Source organism: Cetorhinus maximus, chromosome 18 (assembly GCF_964194155.1).
Source record: "Cetorhinus maximus chromosome 18, sCetMax3.hap1.1, whole genome shotgun sequence".
Lineage (NCBI taxonomy): Eukaryota > Metazoa > Chordata > Chondrichthyes > Lamniformes > Cetorhinidae > Cetorhinus > Cetorhinus maximus.
In genome coordinates, this window is record NC_135896.1 from 77,308,949 (window position 1) to 77,328,066 (window position 19,118).

General features: G+C 44.1%; 1 protein-coding gene across 1 annotated transcript in view; it reads right to left on the reverse strand.

The window, feature by feature from the left end:
• Positions 1-19,118, reverse strand: part of LOC144693409 (cytosolic phospholipase A2 zeta-like) — a 139,331-nt gene that overhangs the window by 61,552 nt on the left and 58,661 nt on the right. The window contains exon 6 of the mRNA XM_078563289.1: positions 3,756-3,891. Within this exon, the coding sequence (XP_078419415.1) occupies positions 3,756-3,891 (136 nt within the window). The remainder of the gene's footprint in view (positions 1-3,755; positions 3,892-19,118) is intronic.

The window sequence follows — 19,118 nt, forward strand, 5'->3', positions numbered from 1 at the left end:
TTTGGGGTGGCACCTGTCACTTGGTTTCAGAGTGTGGTGTGTCTGACCACAGGTCGCCAATTGGTTTACATGGGCTGTGTACTTACTGTGGACATTAGAGTATAAGATAGACCACAAGACCATAAGAGTAGGAGCAGAAGTAGGCCATTCAGCCCATCGAGTCTGCTTCGCCATTCAATGACATCATGACTGATCTGATAATCCTCAACTCCACTTTCCTGCCTTTTCCCCATAACCCTTGATTCCTTTACTGATTAAAAGTCTGTCTATCTCAGCATTTAATATACTTAACGACCCAGCCTCTACAGCCTTCTGCGGTAAAGAATTCCACAGATTGACTACCCTGTAAGAGAAGAAATTCCTTCTCATCTCTGTCTTAAATGGGTGATCCCTTACTCTGAGATTATGCCCTCTGGTCCTAGACTCTAGGGTGGGAAACAACCTCTCAGCATTTATCCTATCAAGCCCCCCAAGAATCTTATATGTTTCAATAAGGTCGCCTCTCATTCTTCTAAACTCCAATGAGGGCCAACCTACTCAACCTCTCCTCATAAGAAAATTCCTCCATACCAGGGATCAACCTAGTGAACATTCTCTGACCTGCCTCCAATGCCAGTATATCTTTCCTTAGATAAGGGGACCAAAACTGTTTACAGTATTCTAGGTGTGGTCTAACCAGTGCCTTGTATAGCTTTAGAAGACTTCCCTATTCTTATACTCCACTCCCTTTGAAATAAAAGCCAACATTCCATTTGCCTTCCCTGTTACCTGCTGAACTTGTATGCTAGCTTTTTGGGATTCATGCGCGAAGACCCCCAAATTCCTCTGTGCTGCAGCTTTCTTCAGTCTTTCTCCATTTAAATAATATGCAGCTCCTCTATTCTTCCTGCCAAGTGCATAATCTCACATTTTCCCACATTATATTCCATCTGCCAAGTTTTTGCCCACTCGCTTAACCTGTTTATATCCCTCTGTAGATTCTTTGTGTCATCCTCTCCACTTGCCTTCCCACCTATTTTTGTGTCATAGCTTTTGTAACTTGCATTATTCTTACAAATCTGTATATATCTGTAAAGGTATAATTGTGGGTCAAGAAGTATTGTAATATATTTCATCCTTTCTTGTTTAATAAATGTTTTATGCTTTTGTTAAAAATTCCTTAGCTGACTCCGGTGACTCTATTCAGTAGCTCCTCTCCACATATCTAAACAAACAAATAAAAGTTAGGATCTATCAAGCTGGGTTCCACCCTGGGATCAGGCTTGTCCAGGGGTAACCTCAGCTGGGGATCATAAGAAATGTTACAGCTCATGGAATAAAAGGGACAGTAGTAACATGGAAACAAAATTAGCTGAGTGACAGGAAACAGAGTATTGGTGAACAGTTATTTTTCAGATTGGAGGAAGGTTTATACTGGGGCTCCCCAAGGGTTGGTGTTAGGACCCCTGCTCTTCCCAATATATATATGTTGACCTAGGCTTTGATGTACAAGGCACAATTGCAAATTTGTGAATGACACAAAACTTGGAAGTATATTGAACTGTGAGGAGGATAGTGTAGAACTTCAAAAGGACATTAACAGGTTGATGGAATGGGCAGACAAATGGCAGATGAAATTTAATGCAGAGAAGTGTGAAGTGATTTATTTTGGTAGAAAGAATTCAGGGGGACAACATAAAATAAAGGGTACACTTCTAAAGCAAGAGCAGAGGGACCTGGGTATATATGTGCATAAATCATTGAAGTTGGAAGGATGGGTTGAGAGTGCGGTTAATAAAGCATACAGCATCCTGGGCTTCATAAATAGGGGCATAGAGCATAAAAGCAAGGAAGTTATGTTAAACCTGTATAAACCATTGGTGTGTCCTCAACTGGAGAATTGCACCCAGTTCTGGGCACCACAATTTGGGAAGGCTATGATGGCATTAGAGAGAGCACAGAAAACATTCACAAGAATGTGAGGAGAAACAGGGATGGGGAACTGCAGTTATCTAGAAAAACTGGGCAAGTTGGGGCAGTTTTCCTTGGAGAGGAGAAGGTTAAGAGGAGATTTAATAGAGGTATTCAAAATCATGGGGGGGTCTGGACAGAACAGATAGGGAGACACTGTTCCCATTGGTGGAAGGATCGAGTGCTAGAAGGCATAGATTTAAGATGATTAGCAGAAGAAGTAGTGGTGCAATGGCAATATGAGGAAAAATCTGTTTACGCAACGAGTGGTTAGGATCTGGAATGCACTGCTTGAGAGTGTGAAGCAGGTTTACTTGGTGCTTTCAAAGGGGAATTGAATCATTATCTGAAATGGAAAATGTGTAGGGCTGCAGGGACAAGGCAGGGGAGTGGCACTAGGTGAACTGCTCCTGCGGAGGGCCAGCACAGACAAGACAGGCTGAATGGCCTCCTTCTGTGATGTAACCATTCTATAAGTTTCTCATTAAGATGTCTGTAATAAAACCATCCTAATCTTTCCCATGTAAATTTATTGTCCTATGTGTTAAGAGATTAGATGATCATGACCAAGTCCTCAGAAGGCATGGTTCAGAATACGCTACATTCCCTTATTTGGCAATCTCATTTTGAGAAGCTTTAGGATGTCTGGTGTGAGAAATGGAAAATGTCACGCAAATCAACAGCGATGCTCTTCCTAGGTTTGGGCTGAGGTACATTGTTGAAGCAGGGTAGAGCATGCTATGCTTGCGTTTGGGAATTGGGCATCAATAGTAAGACACTTACTATGGTCAAACCACCCATTCCATTTCATTGTATGTACTGATGACATTATGCCCCAGACTGCCACTCGGACACAAAATACTGGGGCAGGATTTTGAGCTCGGTGTGGCGGCACGGTCGGTGGGCCAGGAGTGATTGGCCCCCAACCGCGATTTCACGCTGGCTGGCCAATTAACGGCCAGGCTAGTGTGAAAGGCGAGCTGAAGTGCTCAGTGCTGCTCAGGAGGGGGTGGGAGAAGGGCAAGCGCTGAAGTCAGCGCGTGCGCAGGGGAGCACTCACTGAAAGCTCCCTGAAGGCAGAAAGCTGCCTCAGGGAGCTGAAGAATTCAAAAGCTATAAATAAAGATTTTTAAATGCCGAAAAAAATGTCCACGCATAAGGATCAGTCAGCTGAACATATGGCTGAAGTAAATTCTGTCCAAACATTTTAATCTTTTTAAAAAGATTAATACCGGAAACCTCATCCCGCCCTTGGATGAGGTTTCCTCAAAAGGGCAAAGGCCGCCTGGCCCATTCACCTACCCGCCAACCGTAAAGTTGGATGGGAAACGTAAAATCACCGTTGATTACTATGTTAATGGCCTTAATAGGCCTCTTAATTGTTGGCATGTGTGCCGCCGACTCTCGCACGTGCCTGCCGACCGAAACATCGCACGAGTGCAGGATGACGTTGGGATGCTGGCCACATGTCATCACGTGCTATTTCACGCTTGAGCAGGTTGGGCGCGCACCCGCATGCCAAGCGAAAAATTCTGCCCCTGGTGTTTCTACAACTGCATTTTGAGGTCGACACACATAAAGGTTTTCCACTACTTCGCATCTTAAATAAGAATTCTTATTGGTGTAAAATGATTTATATAACTATAGAAGTAAAATTAAAATGCTGAGAGGTGCAGCGCATATGCAGTCCTAAATGTAGGGTAGGAGTTACTTAAATTGCAGAAAATGGGATTTCTTTCTCTCCCCTGCATCCCCAAATGAAGGCTGTGTAGTCAGTTCATTGCATTCTTTACTTTGTTTCATACATCACTGTCCTTCGGGATCTTCTTCAGATTCAGTGCCGCCTTCAGTGCTCGTGCACCAAATTTCTTTCTCTTTGAAAGGAACTCCTTCTCTGGGTCAGAGATGTCATAACTCAGACGCACATCAAGATCTTCATAGCTGTGCAACAAGGACATTTACAGTCAGACCATATCTATTTGTAACGAGAGAGGTGTAGCTGTAAGGAAGCGGTTATTCAAACTGTCCTGAAATCTACTAATCATATACTTTTTATTTATTTTTATATTGCAGTGATAGAACTTTTGGCTTGCTTATTAAGTGAGGAAGTATAAATCAATTTAGACCACTGAGCTGTAGAGTTCGGACTGGCCTGAAAGCACGTCATTAATAGACATTCCAGTGTATAAATTTCAGAGGACTTTAATAGTGGGTAACAAGTTCAGCAGAAGAGAACATCTGTGAACACATATGGGTAGAAACTTCCTTTGTTCAATCATTATAAAAAAGGCTTTCAAGAGAAAAATCATAGATGGGAAAAGGAGTAGGCCATTCAATTCCCCAAGCCTTTTTAACAACAACTTGTATTTATATAGCGTCTTTAACATGATGTAATGTCCCAAGCTCACCGAGGCATTATGAAACAAAAATTTGACACCGAGCTATGTAAGGAGATATTAGGGCAGATGGAGGTAAGTTTTAAGGAGTGCCTTAAAGGAGGAGAATGAGGTAGAGAGACTGAGTGGTTTAGGGAGGGAATTCCTGAGCTTAAGGTTGAGACACAGCCACCAATGGTGGAGTGATTAAAATAGAGGATGCTCAAGAGGCCAAAATTAGAGGAGTGATGATATCTCAAAGGATTCTAGGGCAGGAGGAGATTACAGGATTAGGGAGGGTGAGGCCATGGACAGATCTGAAAACAAGGATGTGAATTTTAAAATTGAGGCATTGGATAACTGAGAGACAGTGTAAGTCAAGGCATGGATTGATGGATGAATGGCAGATGAAAGGAATTTGGTGAGTTACGACACAGGCAGCAGAGTTTTGGATTATCTCAAGTTTACAAAGGGTAGAATATTGGAGGCCAGCCAGGAGTGCGTTACAATAGTCAAGTCTGGAGGTAACAAAGACAAAGAGACAGGGGCAGAGTCGGGCAACATTACGGATGTGGAAGTTGCTGGTCTGAGTGACACCGCAGACATGTAATTGAAAGCCCATCTTGGGATCAGATATGACACTGAGGTTGCAATCAATCTGGTTCAGCCCCAGATAGTTGTCAAGGAGAGGGACAGAGTCAGTGGCAAGGGGACAGGATTCATGGCAGGGTCAAATGACAATGGCTTCAGTCTTCCCAATAAATAATTGGAGGAAATTTCAACTCATCTAGTTTTGGATGTTGGACAATCTGTCTGATAATTTAGAGACAGTGGAAGGGTCAAGAGGTGATGAGGAGGTAAAGCTGGATGTCATCAGTGTACACATGGAAACTAATGGGGGTTTTTGGATGATGTCGCATGTAGATGAGAAATTGAAGGGAACCAGGGATAGATCCTACGGGATACCAGACATAACTGTATGGGAATGGGAAGAGAAAGCATTGGTAGTGATTCTCTGGCTATGATTAGATAAGAATGGAACCAGGCTAAGTGCAGTCCTACCCGGCTGGAAGATGGTGGAGAGTCATGGGAGGAGAATGGTGTGTCAACAGTGTCAAAAGCTGCAGACAGGTCAAGAAGCACAAAGATGGAAAGTTTAACTTTATCACAGTCAAATAGGATGTTATCTGTGACTTTAATAAAAGCTGTTTAGGTACCTTGATAGGGACAGAAGTCTGACTGGTGCAATTCAAACATGGAGTTCTGGGAAAGATGGGCATGAATTTGAGAGGTGACAACACATTCGAGGACTTTGGAGGGGAAATGGAGGTTGCAGATTGGACGGTAGTTTGTAAGGATGGAGAGGGTCAAGGGCTTTTTTTGAGGAGGGCCTTTTGAGTAGGTTTGAAGGAAAGTTGTGATTAGGACAAGTTAGGAGAGAAGGACAAGACCTGAGGAGACAACAATTTCAACTACCATGGGAGCCAGGAAGGGAAGTTGGATGATGAGTAGTTTCTTGGGAATAGAGTTGCGAGAGCAGGAAGTGTGTTTCCTGAACAGGATGAGCTTGGAGAGGGGATGAGGGGAAATAAGAGAGAAAATAGAGAAGGATACAAGTTCAGGGTTGGAGCAGACAGGAGCCTTAGAGCAAGTTCAGCTTAGTGGGCTAAGGGAAGGGAAGGAAGTGGCAGAGGCAGTTGATTGGATAGTGTTAATCTTGGTTACAAAGAAATCCATGAGAAATCTTTCCACTTATTGTTGGAGGTGAGGCTGGGAAGGAATGGGGAAAAGGACTTAAGAATGTGGTTTTCAGTAAACAAAAGAAGCCTTATCTTTGCATCCCAGGATGATCCCAGAATAGTGAGCAGTTTTCACAGATGAGAGCAGGACCCAATAGTCCTTTATGTTCTCCAGTCAGATCTGGTGGTGTATGACTAAATCAGTTGTCTGCCATATCCTTTCAAGAAGTGTTCCTTGAGCTTAAAGGAATGGAGATGAGGGCTGTACCAGAGGGAATAACGGAGGAGAGAGTAATGGTTTTAATGGAGAAAGGGCACTAAAATGGAGTGGAGGATGTAGTTGAGCAGATTGGTAGCTGCAGAAATGTTGTGGTGAACAGAGCGTCAAAGGCCAGACAGCTGAGATTTTGGAAGTGCAGTTGTAAGTGAATTGGGGGAGGTTTTTTTTTAACACGGACAGATACATAAAAAATTAGGGTTTGGTGGGGAAGCCAGATCTGGATGGAGAGTGATACAAGAAAGTGATCAGAGGTAGGCTTATATGCAATTGATATATAGGGGTAGCAAGGCCACATGAGATGGCAAGGTCAGCAGGTGACTATCAATAAGTGTTAGGGAGTTTACATGGAAGGTGAGATTAAGGGAGGATACAAAGGATAGTGAATTCAAGAGGAGGAGAAAAAAAGATAAATTTAGATGAAGGTTGAAATCACCTAGGGTGAGAAGTTGTTCAGAGCAGAGGCTGAGGGAAGAAAACAGTGAAGATAGTTTGTTGAGAGAACTGGAATAGTACTTGTGTAGGCAGTAAAAAACCAGGATTTTAAATGAGATTCTATTAGATCATGGCAGGTCCGCAAGTTGGAGAGTGCAATCAAGTTGGGAAGTTGCACCAATCTAAGAACAAATAACTTGTTAAACCAAAATAATTGATAACGGGCCAAGCCCTTAAATCATTGAACTGTATGAGCTAATGCAGTAACGTCTGTACTTCTATTAAAAATTCTTTAATCAGATGAGAGTGTTGCTGGCAAGGCCAGTATTTGTTGCTCATCCCAACTGCCCTCAAGAAGGTGGGGCGGTGAGCCGCTTTCTTGAACCACTGCAGCCCATCTGGTGCAGGTACACCTACAGTGCCCTTCGGAAGGGAGAATTTCTTAACTGCAATTGCTGATGATGAATTGCACACATGATACTTTTCTTCCCTTCACAGAAGCTATTACATGATAGTAATTTTGATAAAATATAATTATTACAATTTATATAATGCTGTGCATTTCCTACATTTTCTGGTATGTGCTGAAATTGCTGATCTTGTCCTTGTCCTGGCCCCCTTCCATGGGGAGGAAGAATTAGTCAGGGTTCCTAGCACTGATCTCTACCCAGTGATTTCTTCAGGACAAGTGGGCTCGGTTGCAATGATCTTGGATCCAACAATCCGCTTCCATTCATCATCTTTGTCAACTGTCCCTTGATTCGAAGATGACATCTACCCAGGGCCACGAATTTCACCACAGCTCTCCATGTGACTCTGCCAATTCTCGACCTGCAGATCTTTGGCCACATGGGACAGGATGTGCCAAGAGACAGTGGGATCCAGAGTGCAGGATTTGCTTTCTTTTCTTTCCTTCTCTGCCACTGCTCCGCCTCATTCACCATCATAGCCAACACATGAAGATAACTCAAAAACCACTACCTCAGGGACTGCAACTTCAGCAGCAGTCCTAATGCGGGTAGAAGCATGCCAACAAACAAACCTTACTGGCATTGGGTGCACCACAGTAGCTCAGATACTGACGCCCTCACCCTGATTCCCAAGCACCTAGTCTATGCTTGATTAGTACTCCCATAGCAAGAAGCATTCCAGGGAAGACTGATTGATAAGAAGCCATGTTCCTTCAGTTTGTGGTGCAGTGTAGCTGGAGTTATTCTTCACCATGCCTCTACCCCATCACACTCTTCCCCTCTTTTGAAGCTTGTAACGGGAAGATCACTGTTCACAGCACTGCATGAATACTACAGGGAAGCGAAGCACTGTTGGGCTTGAGGGATGTCTTCAGTATAACACACAGAATCCCACGCCACCTCAACAGCACAGTAATGTATTAACTGCAACAATGAAAAATAGCATAAATTTACCCTTTCATGTTGATTGTTCTAATTTTGTCCTATTGTCTCTAGACTTATGGTAAGGCTGAGTGCCTCAAATGGTCATCCTTCAGGTGAGTGAGAGGTTTTAGCATATACTGAGAGCACCTTGAGCCCTCCAATTGGCTGAGATCAGGATATGTCGGATCCTGTGGTCTGTGTGTGACCTGGTAATTCACTGACACATGACTAAGCGAAAGGCATGGGGGAGGGAGCACCTATTTCTTTTACATTTTCTCCAGTTTTTTAAACCATCAAGGAATCCAGGTGGTAGACTGGGGTGCATAGCACATCAAGCTTGAAAAGAGCAGCAAAGTTGATTAGGGCAATCAGGAATACCTATTAGGTGATTTCAGGCTCAGATTTTGAAGGCCTACAGATCGTTGAATAAAGGAGAGACTCCGGGGTTAAGAAGCTTAAAAGTTTGGGAAAGAACGAGCTAGAGTAGGAACAGTGTGATGAATCTTTATTTTAATACAGTAAACACGCAAGGAGAAAGTCAAGCAAGCAGAATGGAGTGTTTACAGACACAAGAAAGCGAACCTCAGAGCAGATAGACAAGTTGCAATGGTAAAGAAGAGGCTAGAGAGTTGATTTTAAACTTTCAATGGTGGACGAAAATGGATAAGAGTAGATTTCCAATAAATAGCAACAAATCCACCACCAACTTTCTGTCACAGCCGAAAGCTCTAGTCTGCCCTTGGAGGCAAAGAAAACATTCACCCATCGGTAACATCTTTTTCTAGTAACCTTTCAGGAAGAGTGTGAGGGAAGGTATGAGAGCGGTATTCAAAAGTTGGATAGACTAGGGGTTTATATACACTGAGAAAAGAGACTTGCTGTTGAAGCTTTTTGTCTTGCACTCATCAGGACAGATCACAAGAATACCAAGAGTAAAGGGAACAACAATTTAAACAGCATGAGAAGAGAGTGCTGATTGTTTGGCAAGTGGACTCTGTTTGGTAGAGACATTGCCACTGAGAATGCACCAGTGAACAGTTAACTGCCAAGCTTTTGTTCAAATTCAAACCATGCAGGTTGACTCTATTTGCTATTGGCATTCTTGTGAACTGTCCTGGTGAGTGCAAGACAAAAAGCTTTGACATCATGTCTCTTTTTTTCAGCAATACTCAAGTTCTGTACTTCCAAACGATTATTTGTATACTGTATCAGACATATGTATATAAAGTTAAAAGAACATAATTCAGAGATCAATCAAAATAAACTCACCATTCCTTAGCCTGCAGCCTCAGGTCAACACTCTGTTCCTAAGAGAGATTATGAGGAGGCAGTTACTTGTGCTATTCAAGAAGAATGTCAATGCGACTGTGGCAGGTAACCAAAAGGCATGAGTTAGTCCCCATTCTCTTACTTATCTTTCTTCCCACCCCTCTTCGTACTGGCTTGGTTGATAGGTCTGTGGGTTCTTTCTCCTTTAGATTTCTTTTACATCAAGTAAATGTGGGATTAATAAGGATTCAACCAGCTATCCCCAGGGAGGTGCCATGTGTGGCTAACCAATGCAATCTTCCAGAATGAGCCTGGTCTGTTCTCAGTGGGTGTGATTGCTGTCAAAACAGAAGTACTTTCAGCATTTGCTCCTCCCACCACGAGGATTGGAAAGGCAGGAACGAAGGGGCCAGTACTGATTTAGATCAAATATTCCATGGAGCTGTTGGGGAAGGTATTATCATTAGAGGGTATGTGGCCAAAGATAAATAATGGAGATGTGAGGATGGATAGATATACGATAGCTTTATTTGTTTTCCTTTGAGTATCAGTATTTCTTTAGAAGTTTCTCTTACATGATTAAGCAGGGGCTGTGATTTGCAGATGGTTCGTGGTCAATGGAAATCTTAAGCCAAACAGCAGAAACTCCATCCATGCTTTTTCAAGCATCACACCATTCTTCCACAAGGCTTGCAATAACTATTCGCTGCTTCTTTCCTCTCCCTATGTGACTGAGATGCAATTTTATTTCTTTTCTTCCCATCACCACATACCATTCTCCAGTCAACATGTTGGGTTCAAAGTACACAACATATGACAATTTGAAAATCTAACAGGGTGTGCAAGGGACAAGAGAGCTCGTTGACTCAGGTTTTTTGCTCTTTCATTTAAGGAAATGCTTGGTCTTTCCTCTCCATTTCTCACAGAGACACAGAATTGGGAGCTCATTGTATTGGGATAATAGGAGAAATCTTTTCTTTGATTCTTTGGAAAAGCACTGCATCAGAGTGTACTAACAGGCTTCATCGCAAGCTTGTATTCATGAGATTGTTGCTGATGCATTCATTTTAAGTGGTCAATTGCAAACTGTAATTGCAGTCAACAAATAATCAAGTAAAGCTCAATTTGTTCACTTACCCCCCCCACACATACTAGTGGACAAAGGGTCTTGGGGAGTGTGATCAGTTTATTCTGATTCAGAAGGCACAACATTCAGTTTTTCAACAAGTGTGAAACTGAAGTCAAGGCCACTGTGCTTAAGGTTAGATAACCTTTCAACCACTTGTCTTCCAATACCTATATACCTTCTCTGCCTCGTAGTGTCGAGGTGCACGTTCACCCTTCCCCTCACTCAGGGACAATTTCAACCCTGGGCAACCAGCAACCGATTCTATCTCCTGCAACACTGGAATCATAGAGCCTTATGGCACAGAAGCAGGCCATCTGACTGCTGTGCCTGTGACAGTACTTTGAAAGAGTTATTCAATTAACATCAGCAGCTGTGGCACTTAAAAATAAATTAAAACAAACATTGCCGCATCAGATGCTAGCCATCCACCACTATTAAACTGAACCGATGGGGAGAGGTTGAAACTACACAGAGGAGCACTGCATCCTCATGTTTATTTTAAATAAAGGAGGCTAGGATATTTTTAGCCCAAGGTGAACTGAATTCAGGCAATTTTTGAAAGTCAGCAGCAAGACTGAGATGCTGGCATCACGTCATAATGGATTTTCAGTAGCCAAGCTATTATAGGGTTAATAAGTGTTGCAAGAACTCTGCTTTGATGCAGTCAAAGACACTTGATCTCAGCAGTTATCAACAAGCTGCCCACTGATACTTAAAACAGACAGGAAACATCCTACTGGCAGCCAACCCAAGAGCATAAGCTGACCAGTGCTCTGAAGAAGGGTCATATGGACTCAAAACGTTAACTCTATTTCTCTCTCCACAGATGCTGCCAGACCTGCTGAGTTTTTCCACCATTTTCTGTTTTTGTTTGAGCATCAGCTGACCAATTGCTTTAAACACTGCTCACCTTGCTAAGAGGCAACGCCACTTCCACCTTCTTTCCAATAGGAAGCTGATACAGCGGCTCTGACCCTGAACCTACTACACGGGTTTCCTTCATTTCAACATGCATATCATCCTGTGACAAATGGACAGGCATTGTTAAAAAGGAGTTTTCATATGTTTATCTGCTTCACTCCTGCTATATGGAAAACTTCTGTCCCATCGTATATTATTGTCTGAAAGAAAAATCTCACCCCACTTTCCTCAAACTATTGACCATTTGCTGATGTGGTCTTCTACAGCCAGTCAGTCCAGTATCTCATGCAGCGTAATTACTGATACATTGACAGATTCCCCACTTTTCTTTAAATTAAAGCTTTTGAAAAATTAAAGAACATTTTATTCAAAACAAACAGACGGAAATAAAGTCAAGTATTTTCACATTTATAGATCCCACATTTCCTTTACCAGATATATATATAAACAATCATAAAGCAAAAAGAGTATATATAGGTTTTTCCATTTCCTCATTATAACATAAGACGCCCCTCTTCCAATACATTTAGTAATTTCTTGGAGCAGGCATTGCTTTTTGTAGTCTGATAGTTGGTGACTTGTGTCAACCCACTTTATCTTAGAGATCTAACAATTCTTTTATGCTATGTAGGTTTATTCTTAGCCTCCCGGTGTGGGTTACGGTGGACCTCTGGTGCTTTTACAGGGTAATGGTCATTGGAGACTGGTGACAACTTAGGACTTCTTCAGATTCTGCTATTTGTGTCTAGTGCTGGTGAAGGTGAGATGACTTCAACATCAGTTGAGCTAGACTGAGGAGGTGAGACTAGAGATAGCATTCCTTGACTTGGAGATGGCTCTTCCATAAGAGGTGTATCCTTAGATGGTGTTTGACTTGGCAACAGTTGGTCAACATGTCTCTGCCAGGCGAGATCATTCACAGTTTGGACTGTGTATGAAGCAAGTCCTGTCTCAGCAATCACAGTAGCAGGAACCCATTTAGCTCCGGTAGCATACTTACAAGCTAGAACTTAGAAAACATAGAAAATAGGAACAGGAGTAGGCTACTTGGCCCTTCGAGCCTGCTCCGCCATTCATTATGATCATGGTTGATTGTCCAACTCAATAGCCTGCTCCCGCTTTCTCCCCATACCCTTTGATCCCTTTCACTCCAAGAGCTATATCTAACTCTTTCTTGTAAACATACAATGTTTTGGCCTCAACTACTTTCTGTGGTAGCGAATTCCACAGGCTCACCACTCTCTGGGTGAAGAGATTTCTCCTCATCTCAGTCCTAAATGGTCTACCCCGTATCCTCAGGCTGTGACCCCTGGGTCTGGACTCCCCACCATCGGGAACATCCTTCTTGCATCTACCCTGTCTAGTCCTGTTAGAATTTTATAGGTTTCTATGAGATCCCCACTCATTCTTCTAAACTCCAGTGAATATAATTCTAACCGACTCAATCTCTCCTCATATGTCAGTCCCGCCACCCCAGGAATCAGTTTGGTAAACCTTCGCTGCACTCCCTCTATAGCAAGAACATCCTTCCTCAGATCAGGAGACCAAAACTGCACATAATATTCCAAGTGTGGCCTCAACAAGGCCCTGTATAATTACAGCAAGACATCCCTGCTCCTGTATTTGAATCCTCTCACTTTGAAGGCCAACATACCATTTGCCTTCTTTACCACCTGCTGCACCTGCATGTTTACCTTCAGCGACTGGTGTACGAGGACACCCAGGTCTCATTGCACATTCCCCTCTCTCAATTTATAGTCATTCAGATAATAATCTGCCTTCCTGTTTTTGCTACCAAAGTGGATAACCTCACATTTATCCACATTATACTGCATCTGCCATGCATTTGCCCACTTACTCAGCTTGTCCAAAACACAATGAAACATCTCTGCATCCTCCTCACAGCTCATCCTCCCACCCAGCTTTGTGTCATCTGCAAATTTGGAGATATTACATTTAGTTCCCTCATCTAAATCATTAATATATATTGTGAACAGCTGGGGTCCCTGCGGTACCCCACTAGTCACTGCCTGCCATTCGGAAAAAGACCCATTTATTCCTACTCTTTGTTTCCTGTCTGCCAACCAGTTTTCTATCCAACTCAATACACTATCCCCAATCCCATGCGTTTTAATTTTACAGGCTAATCTCTTATGTGGGACTTTGTCGAAAGCCTTCTGAAAGTCCAAATAAACCACATCCATTGACAAGATGTGGAGGAGAATTTCTTCTTCGGACTCAGCGTCACTATGGTCCTCCTGCATGGCATGCAGAATTTTCTTCTTGTTACGCCAGGCGGTAGATTTCTTTTCCTCTGGTTTGCTTTTCTGATTCCCTGCTACTTTTTTGTTTTTACAGGCACGCTCAACATGACCCTCATTGCCACACTGAAAGCGTTCAAGGTCTCTGCACCAACATTCAGCTGGATGGTGACCAGGCTTTCCACAATGGTAACATTCTCAGCTGCTTGCTATTTTGTGTGCGCATTCAGCTGTCGCGTTATGCACTCAAGTTGATGCATTCAGCTGCTGTGTTTCTTTTGCAGCCAGCTCCATGGAAACTGCAATCTCTGTGGCTTTCTGCAAAGTTAGGTCAGCCCCTGTCAGGAGGAGTTTCTGGGTTGCTTCACCATGAAGGCCACAGACCAACCTGTCACAGAGGGTATCGTTCAAAAGATTTGGGTGTAACTTCCTTGCTTTTGTACTCTCCATCTCTATTACTCATTTGGTACTTTAGCCATGCTCTCTGAGTCCACAAGAAAGCTCCTTTTTGGTCGTTAAACAGCCCATCCTTTTACTGACTTTCTCCTTTCTAAAGAAAAGAGCCCCAAGCCTGTTCAACTTTCCTGACGTACCCTCTTAGTTCTACATTTTCTCCACTGTTTCCATATTCTTTTTGTAATGTGGAGATGAGAACTGTGCATGGCACTTTAAGTGATCGTCTAACCAAGTCTCTATGTAAATATAACATGGGGCCAAACTTTTCATTCTGGAGACTAAGTGTAGTGATGGGTGGGAAAGTCAGCATGATTCCCATTGAGCGGCGGGTCGGATTTTTCTGCCCGACTTTCCGTTTTTCAGCTTGTTAATTAGGTATCAACAGGGAGCTTGTTGAAATTCTTGGCAGAGTGGGCAGGGATTCTTCCGCTCCACCATTACCTCATGGGGTCGAAGGTCCTAGCACCATATCTAAACAGCACTCATAAAGACTTTCACTCACTGCAGGCCAAGTGTAGTGTGAAGTTGTGCTTTAAAAACCCTCAGCACCAGAGTTCAGAAAGGCCTCCCTGGCGATCTCCTCCAGGCCGTCCAGGAAAGGCAGTAGGTCCTCTTTCTGAGGGATAGGAGCAGGAGGCCCTCCCACCTGACCATGCTGGCCTGAGAGGAGGTCACTGGCCCCTGCTGAGTCTGAGTCCAATGATGAGCCTCTGCAATTGGCCCTGAAAAAAATGTTGGTGATGCAAAGACAGGCAGGGGGACATCAGGCAGAGTTGTCAGAGACTGTTACCAGACTGGATTGAAGAATGGATGAGTCCATCCACGTTCTCTCAGATGTTGTAGCTCCGGTATGCAAGCGCATTGCAGTCTCCATGGGAAGGGTGGTGGCTGCCTTGGAGACCCAGGTCCAGCAGTTTCTGCCGGATTTGCGCTCGGACCTGCACATCATAGTCATGTTCCAGAAGTGGCTAGGCGAGACGGGGAACAGGGCACCTCAACCTCCTTCCAGGCACAAGGGGTTAAGGAAGGAATCTCAGTCACCCAAAGGGAGGAGGAGGGCCAGTCAGACACCCCAGGGGCATCCACTCAGGACACTCCAAGGGTGTCCTGCCACTCCAAATCCCCTCTTCCTGTGACCCCATCAACTCCAGCAGGTCAGATGGTGGAGGCTGCACCTGTCTCACAGCAGGAGACCTTTAACAGGCCAGAGCCTTCTAGGCCTTGGGCCGCCAGAGGATGCCCGCCTGAGTCATCTCAGAAAACAGGGCATAGCAGTCAGCAGGCTGCCTCCACCTCTGCTGCGAAAGTCAGGGTTGTACCTGGATGTAACGGTGGGGTTAGAAATATTAAGAAGCTTTTAATGCACAATGATGGCATGGCTGTTCATTCACTATGTATAACCTGCACAATTGTAAAAATATTCTGTATTTATCCCTCTCCAAGTCTCAGGTATTGAATGGCTAATCGATGTGATGCAAGGGCCTGTATTAATTCAAGGATACAAAATGAGGCCAGCCCACCGCGCACCCACCCCACCACCCACCCACCCCATCCCCCACCCCCCATCCAGTCCCTCAGTTCCATAAAGTCTCATTCAATCTCATTACAAAGAATCGTCTTTAGTTCCACACCTTTCACATGAACAAAGGCACTTCCTGTGTGAAAACAATTGCTGGACAAAATAAATGTTACCCTTACATCTCAGGTAGACATTATTTGGCCTCATGCTATCATCGATATTATCCTGATGCTGTTGCACTGAAGTATCTAGTTTGAGGATGTTACAAGAATTTGTCACAACCAGTGTTAGAGTCTTTTCTCCTAAGTGCACTTCGCAACGCCATTTATTTTATAATTGTGAGTTTTAGGGGAAAGTAGTATTCATCGTTGAGCACTATCATTTTCATACCTCCCTGCAGCCTGTTTTCGCATCCACATTTAAGGCTGAATGTTATTCCTTTCTTAGTTCCCACTCTCCCCATCCAAGACGCTGAACGCTGGAAGTTAATTCCACTCAGTGACATTGGAAATGTCTGTTAGAGGTGTGTGCTCATTCTGATGAAGCCATCTACTTACCTATGAGGATCTTACTTTGTTCCTGAACGGCTGCCTGGCATGCTTAATGGAATCCTTCTGTAAAGTCACATTACGCAAATTAATATGGAATTCATTACATGACTGTGCACTCATTGACTAGATAGAAGGGATTAGCCTTTGTATGACTGACAATGTTGAGAACTGTAATGCTACAAAAACGATGCTTTCACACACCTCCTGAGTGCTCAGCAGGATCTATGAAGGGAAGAAGCTGTCATTGACTACAGTGTCAATACTGACTGGGCCACATCTCTCCTAAATACCAAGGCAATGCAGGACATAGATTTGGCAGGTTTCCGACGAATGCAGGATAATGAGTGTTTGTCAATAATCAAACGATGGTCCTGCTGAACCACTCTCTGTGAGGACAATGCTAACATAACAAGCAGCTTTGGGTGCGTGCTGTTGAGCAACAGGTTACTGCATTCTGATATCCGATGGCATCTTGGGGTTCAGTATCAAGATGGGGCCTCTGCATTATTCATGCATGAGAGTTGGCATTTGGAGAGATGGTGCTCTCCAGATGTAGCTCCCTCTTGAGACGGTCAAGTGCGAACCATTGACAAATGTTTTTCCTGTTAGCATCGCTTTGCTAAGCTGATGTCATACTGGTATGAGTGCATCCATGTGTGCAATGGTGTTTCAGCTGCTTGAAGGATGCCAAGGCCTCTGACTTGTTGACGCCATGGTTGAAAGGACTGCACTATGCGTAGTTGCTTAAGGAGGTGCGCTAGTGGAGTGCTAAGCACATTCCACAGTGACCAAACGTTCCCCAGGCTTCTGTGCCTTCCAAGGATGACCCCATTGTTAGTGTTGAAGGTGACATATGCTGCCTCCATGATCACTGTGAAATTGATGACCTTTCCTGATATGTTGAAGATGACAATGAAGGTTTTGTTGTGTCCCCTGCATTGAAACCTGGAGGAAGCTTTGATCGTGAAAACTTGTCTTCGCCTTATTCCTCTTGAAATCTTTTAGTTATGAGGTTGTCACTGGCACGAATGCCACATCGTGCCTGTGTAATGGCATCTTCATGTGGCTCATCTGAATCCACACCCTCTTCAAATTCATTCCCTTCCGAGTCCTCCTTGTCCGAGCAGGCATCTAGCTCCTCCATGTCTCCCTGTGACAACACATCCTCCCTTTCCAGCGCTATGTTATATAGATCACAGCAAGCAACGATAATGCAGGACACTCTCTGCAATAAATATCATTGAGCCCCGCCTGACCAGCCCAAACATCAGAAATACATCTTTAAGAGGCCAATAGTCTGCTCTTTTAAAGACCTTGCGGCTAAATGTGCAGCGGCATTGTATCTCTCCTCAGATGTGCTCTGTGGCTATCAAACGGGCATCATTAGTCTTGTCTTCTGGGGATACCCCTTATCATAGAGGAGCCAACTCTCTAAGCACCAAGCTCCCTCAAATATCACTGTCACCTAGGGGTGACTCAAAATGTACAAGTTGTGTGAGCTCCCTGGGAACCCAGCAGAAACATGCATGAGCTGCTTTTTGTGATCACAAGTTAGCTCAATGTTCAGAGGGTGTGAAATCCTTTTTTATTAATGAATCTCACAGGCTGCTGCCAGGGAGCTCCCAAGGCAACATGTGTGTAGTCGAAGGCTTCTTGCAAGTGTAGGCTGCCAAAGATCACAGCGAGTCCTACAGCTCCAGAAGCCTGGCTTGCTACATCCATGTGGACCTGCATGTGATGGTGAGCTTTACTGAAAAGGGCATCTGTCACCTCCCTTATGCATTTGTGTGTTGCCAATTTGGAGGTTCCGCAAAGGTCACCAGTGGAGCCCTGGAAGGATCTGCAGGCAAAAATGTTCAGTGCAGTGGTAACCCTCAAAGCAACAGGCATTGGATGTCCTCCAAGTCCATGCGCTGTGAGTTCCTCATGAAGAACGTGGAAAATATGAGCTACCACATCCCTAGGCAAATGAAGGCCCCTACAGCACTATCTTTCATTCATCTCTATGTATAAGCTGTGTCCTCTGTAGATCCTTGGTTGTGCCAAATGAATTTATGGATTTGACCCCTCTTCTTTAGCATCTGGGACTTCCTGACTCTTGTTCCTCAGGGCGACGATCATTCCTGAGCTGTGCCAATCAGCAACGGGCCCTTCTCCTCATTTTAAGTTATCAAGAAGGCTGTGCATTCGCCACTCCGCCTTGTACCTATGAACAGATACAAATGAGCAATCAGTGGTAGTTCCCATTGAATGGTTTCCCTCCATAAACAGGGCAGGAATGCAGTTTCTAGCCCTTGACTTGCCCTCAGTCTGCACATTGCATATCAAGGCCACCCCTTGCAAGATGATATCATCCAAGAGGATGACGACAGGTGGCTGAGCTTTCCCCTCAGACATGACTGCACATTCGCAACGAGGGTCTTAATTAGGGTCAAAAGACCCAAGTCCTAGGAACCACAGTCAGCGTTCTGTTGGTTGTCCTCCAGTGGCCTTGACAATAACTATCGACATCCAATCTTTGCACTTATGTCATGACTGTAAGCATGGTGCCTTGAATGCCATGACCAGTGCACTGGGAACATGGAGGTTAGTAGGATCCATGCTGCCTCTGTGCAGCAGATGTGCCCTTGATTTTTTGACCCTACATCCATTCTCAGATGCCAATTAAGGCGATATGCACCGCAGCTCCTAAACTTAATGGGTTCTCGCCAGAATGCGCACCATTAGTAAAGGAGACCAGCTTGTTCATTGTGCAATTGATCCTCGAGTCCAGCACTCAGCTTAGCCATGCTCTCCATGGTTTCAGCAGGTCATTTATAGGGTGCCCCTTCAATCGGCCAAA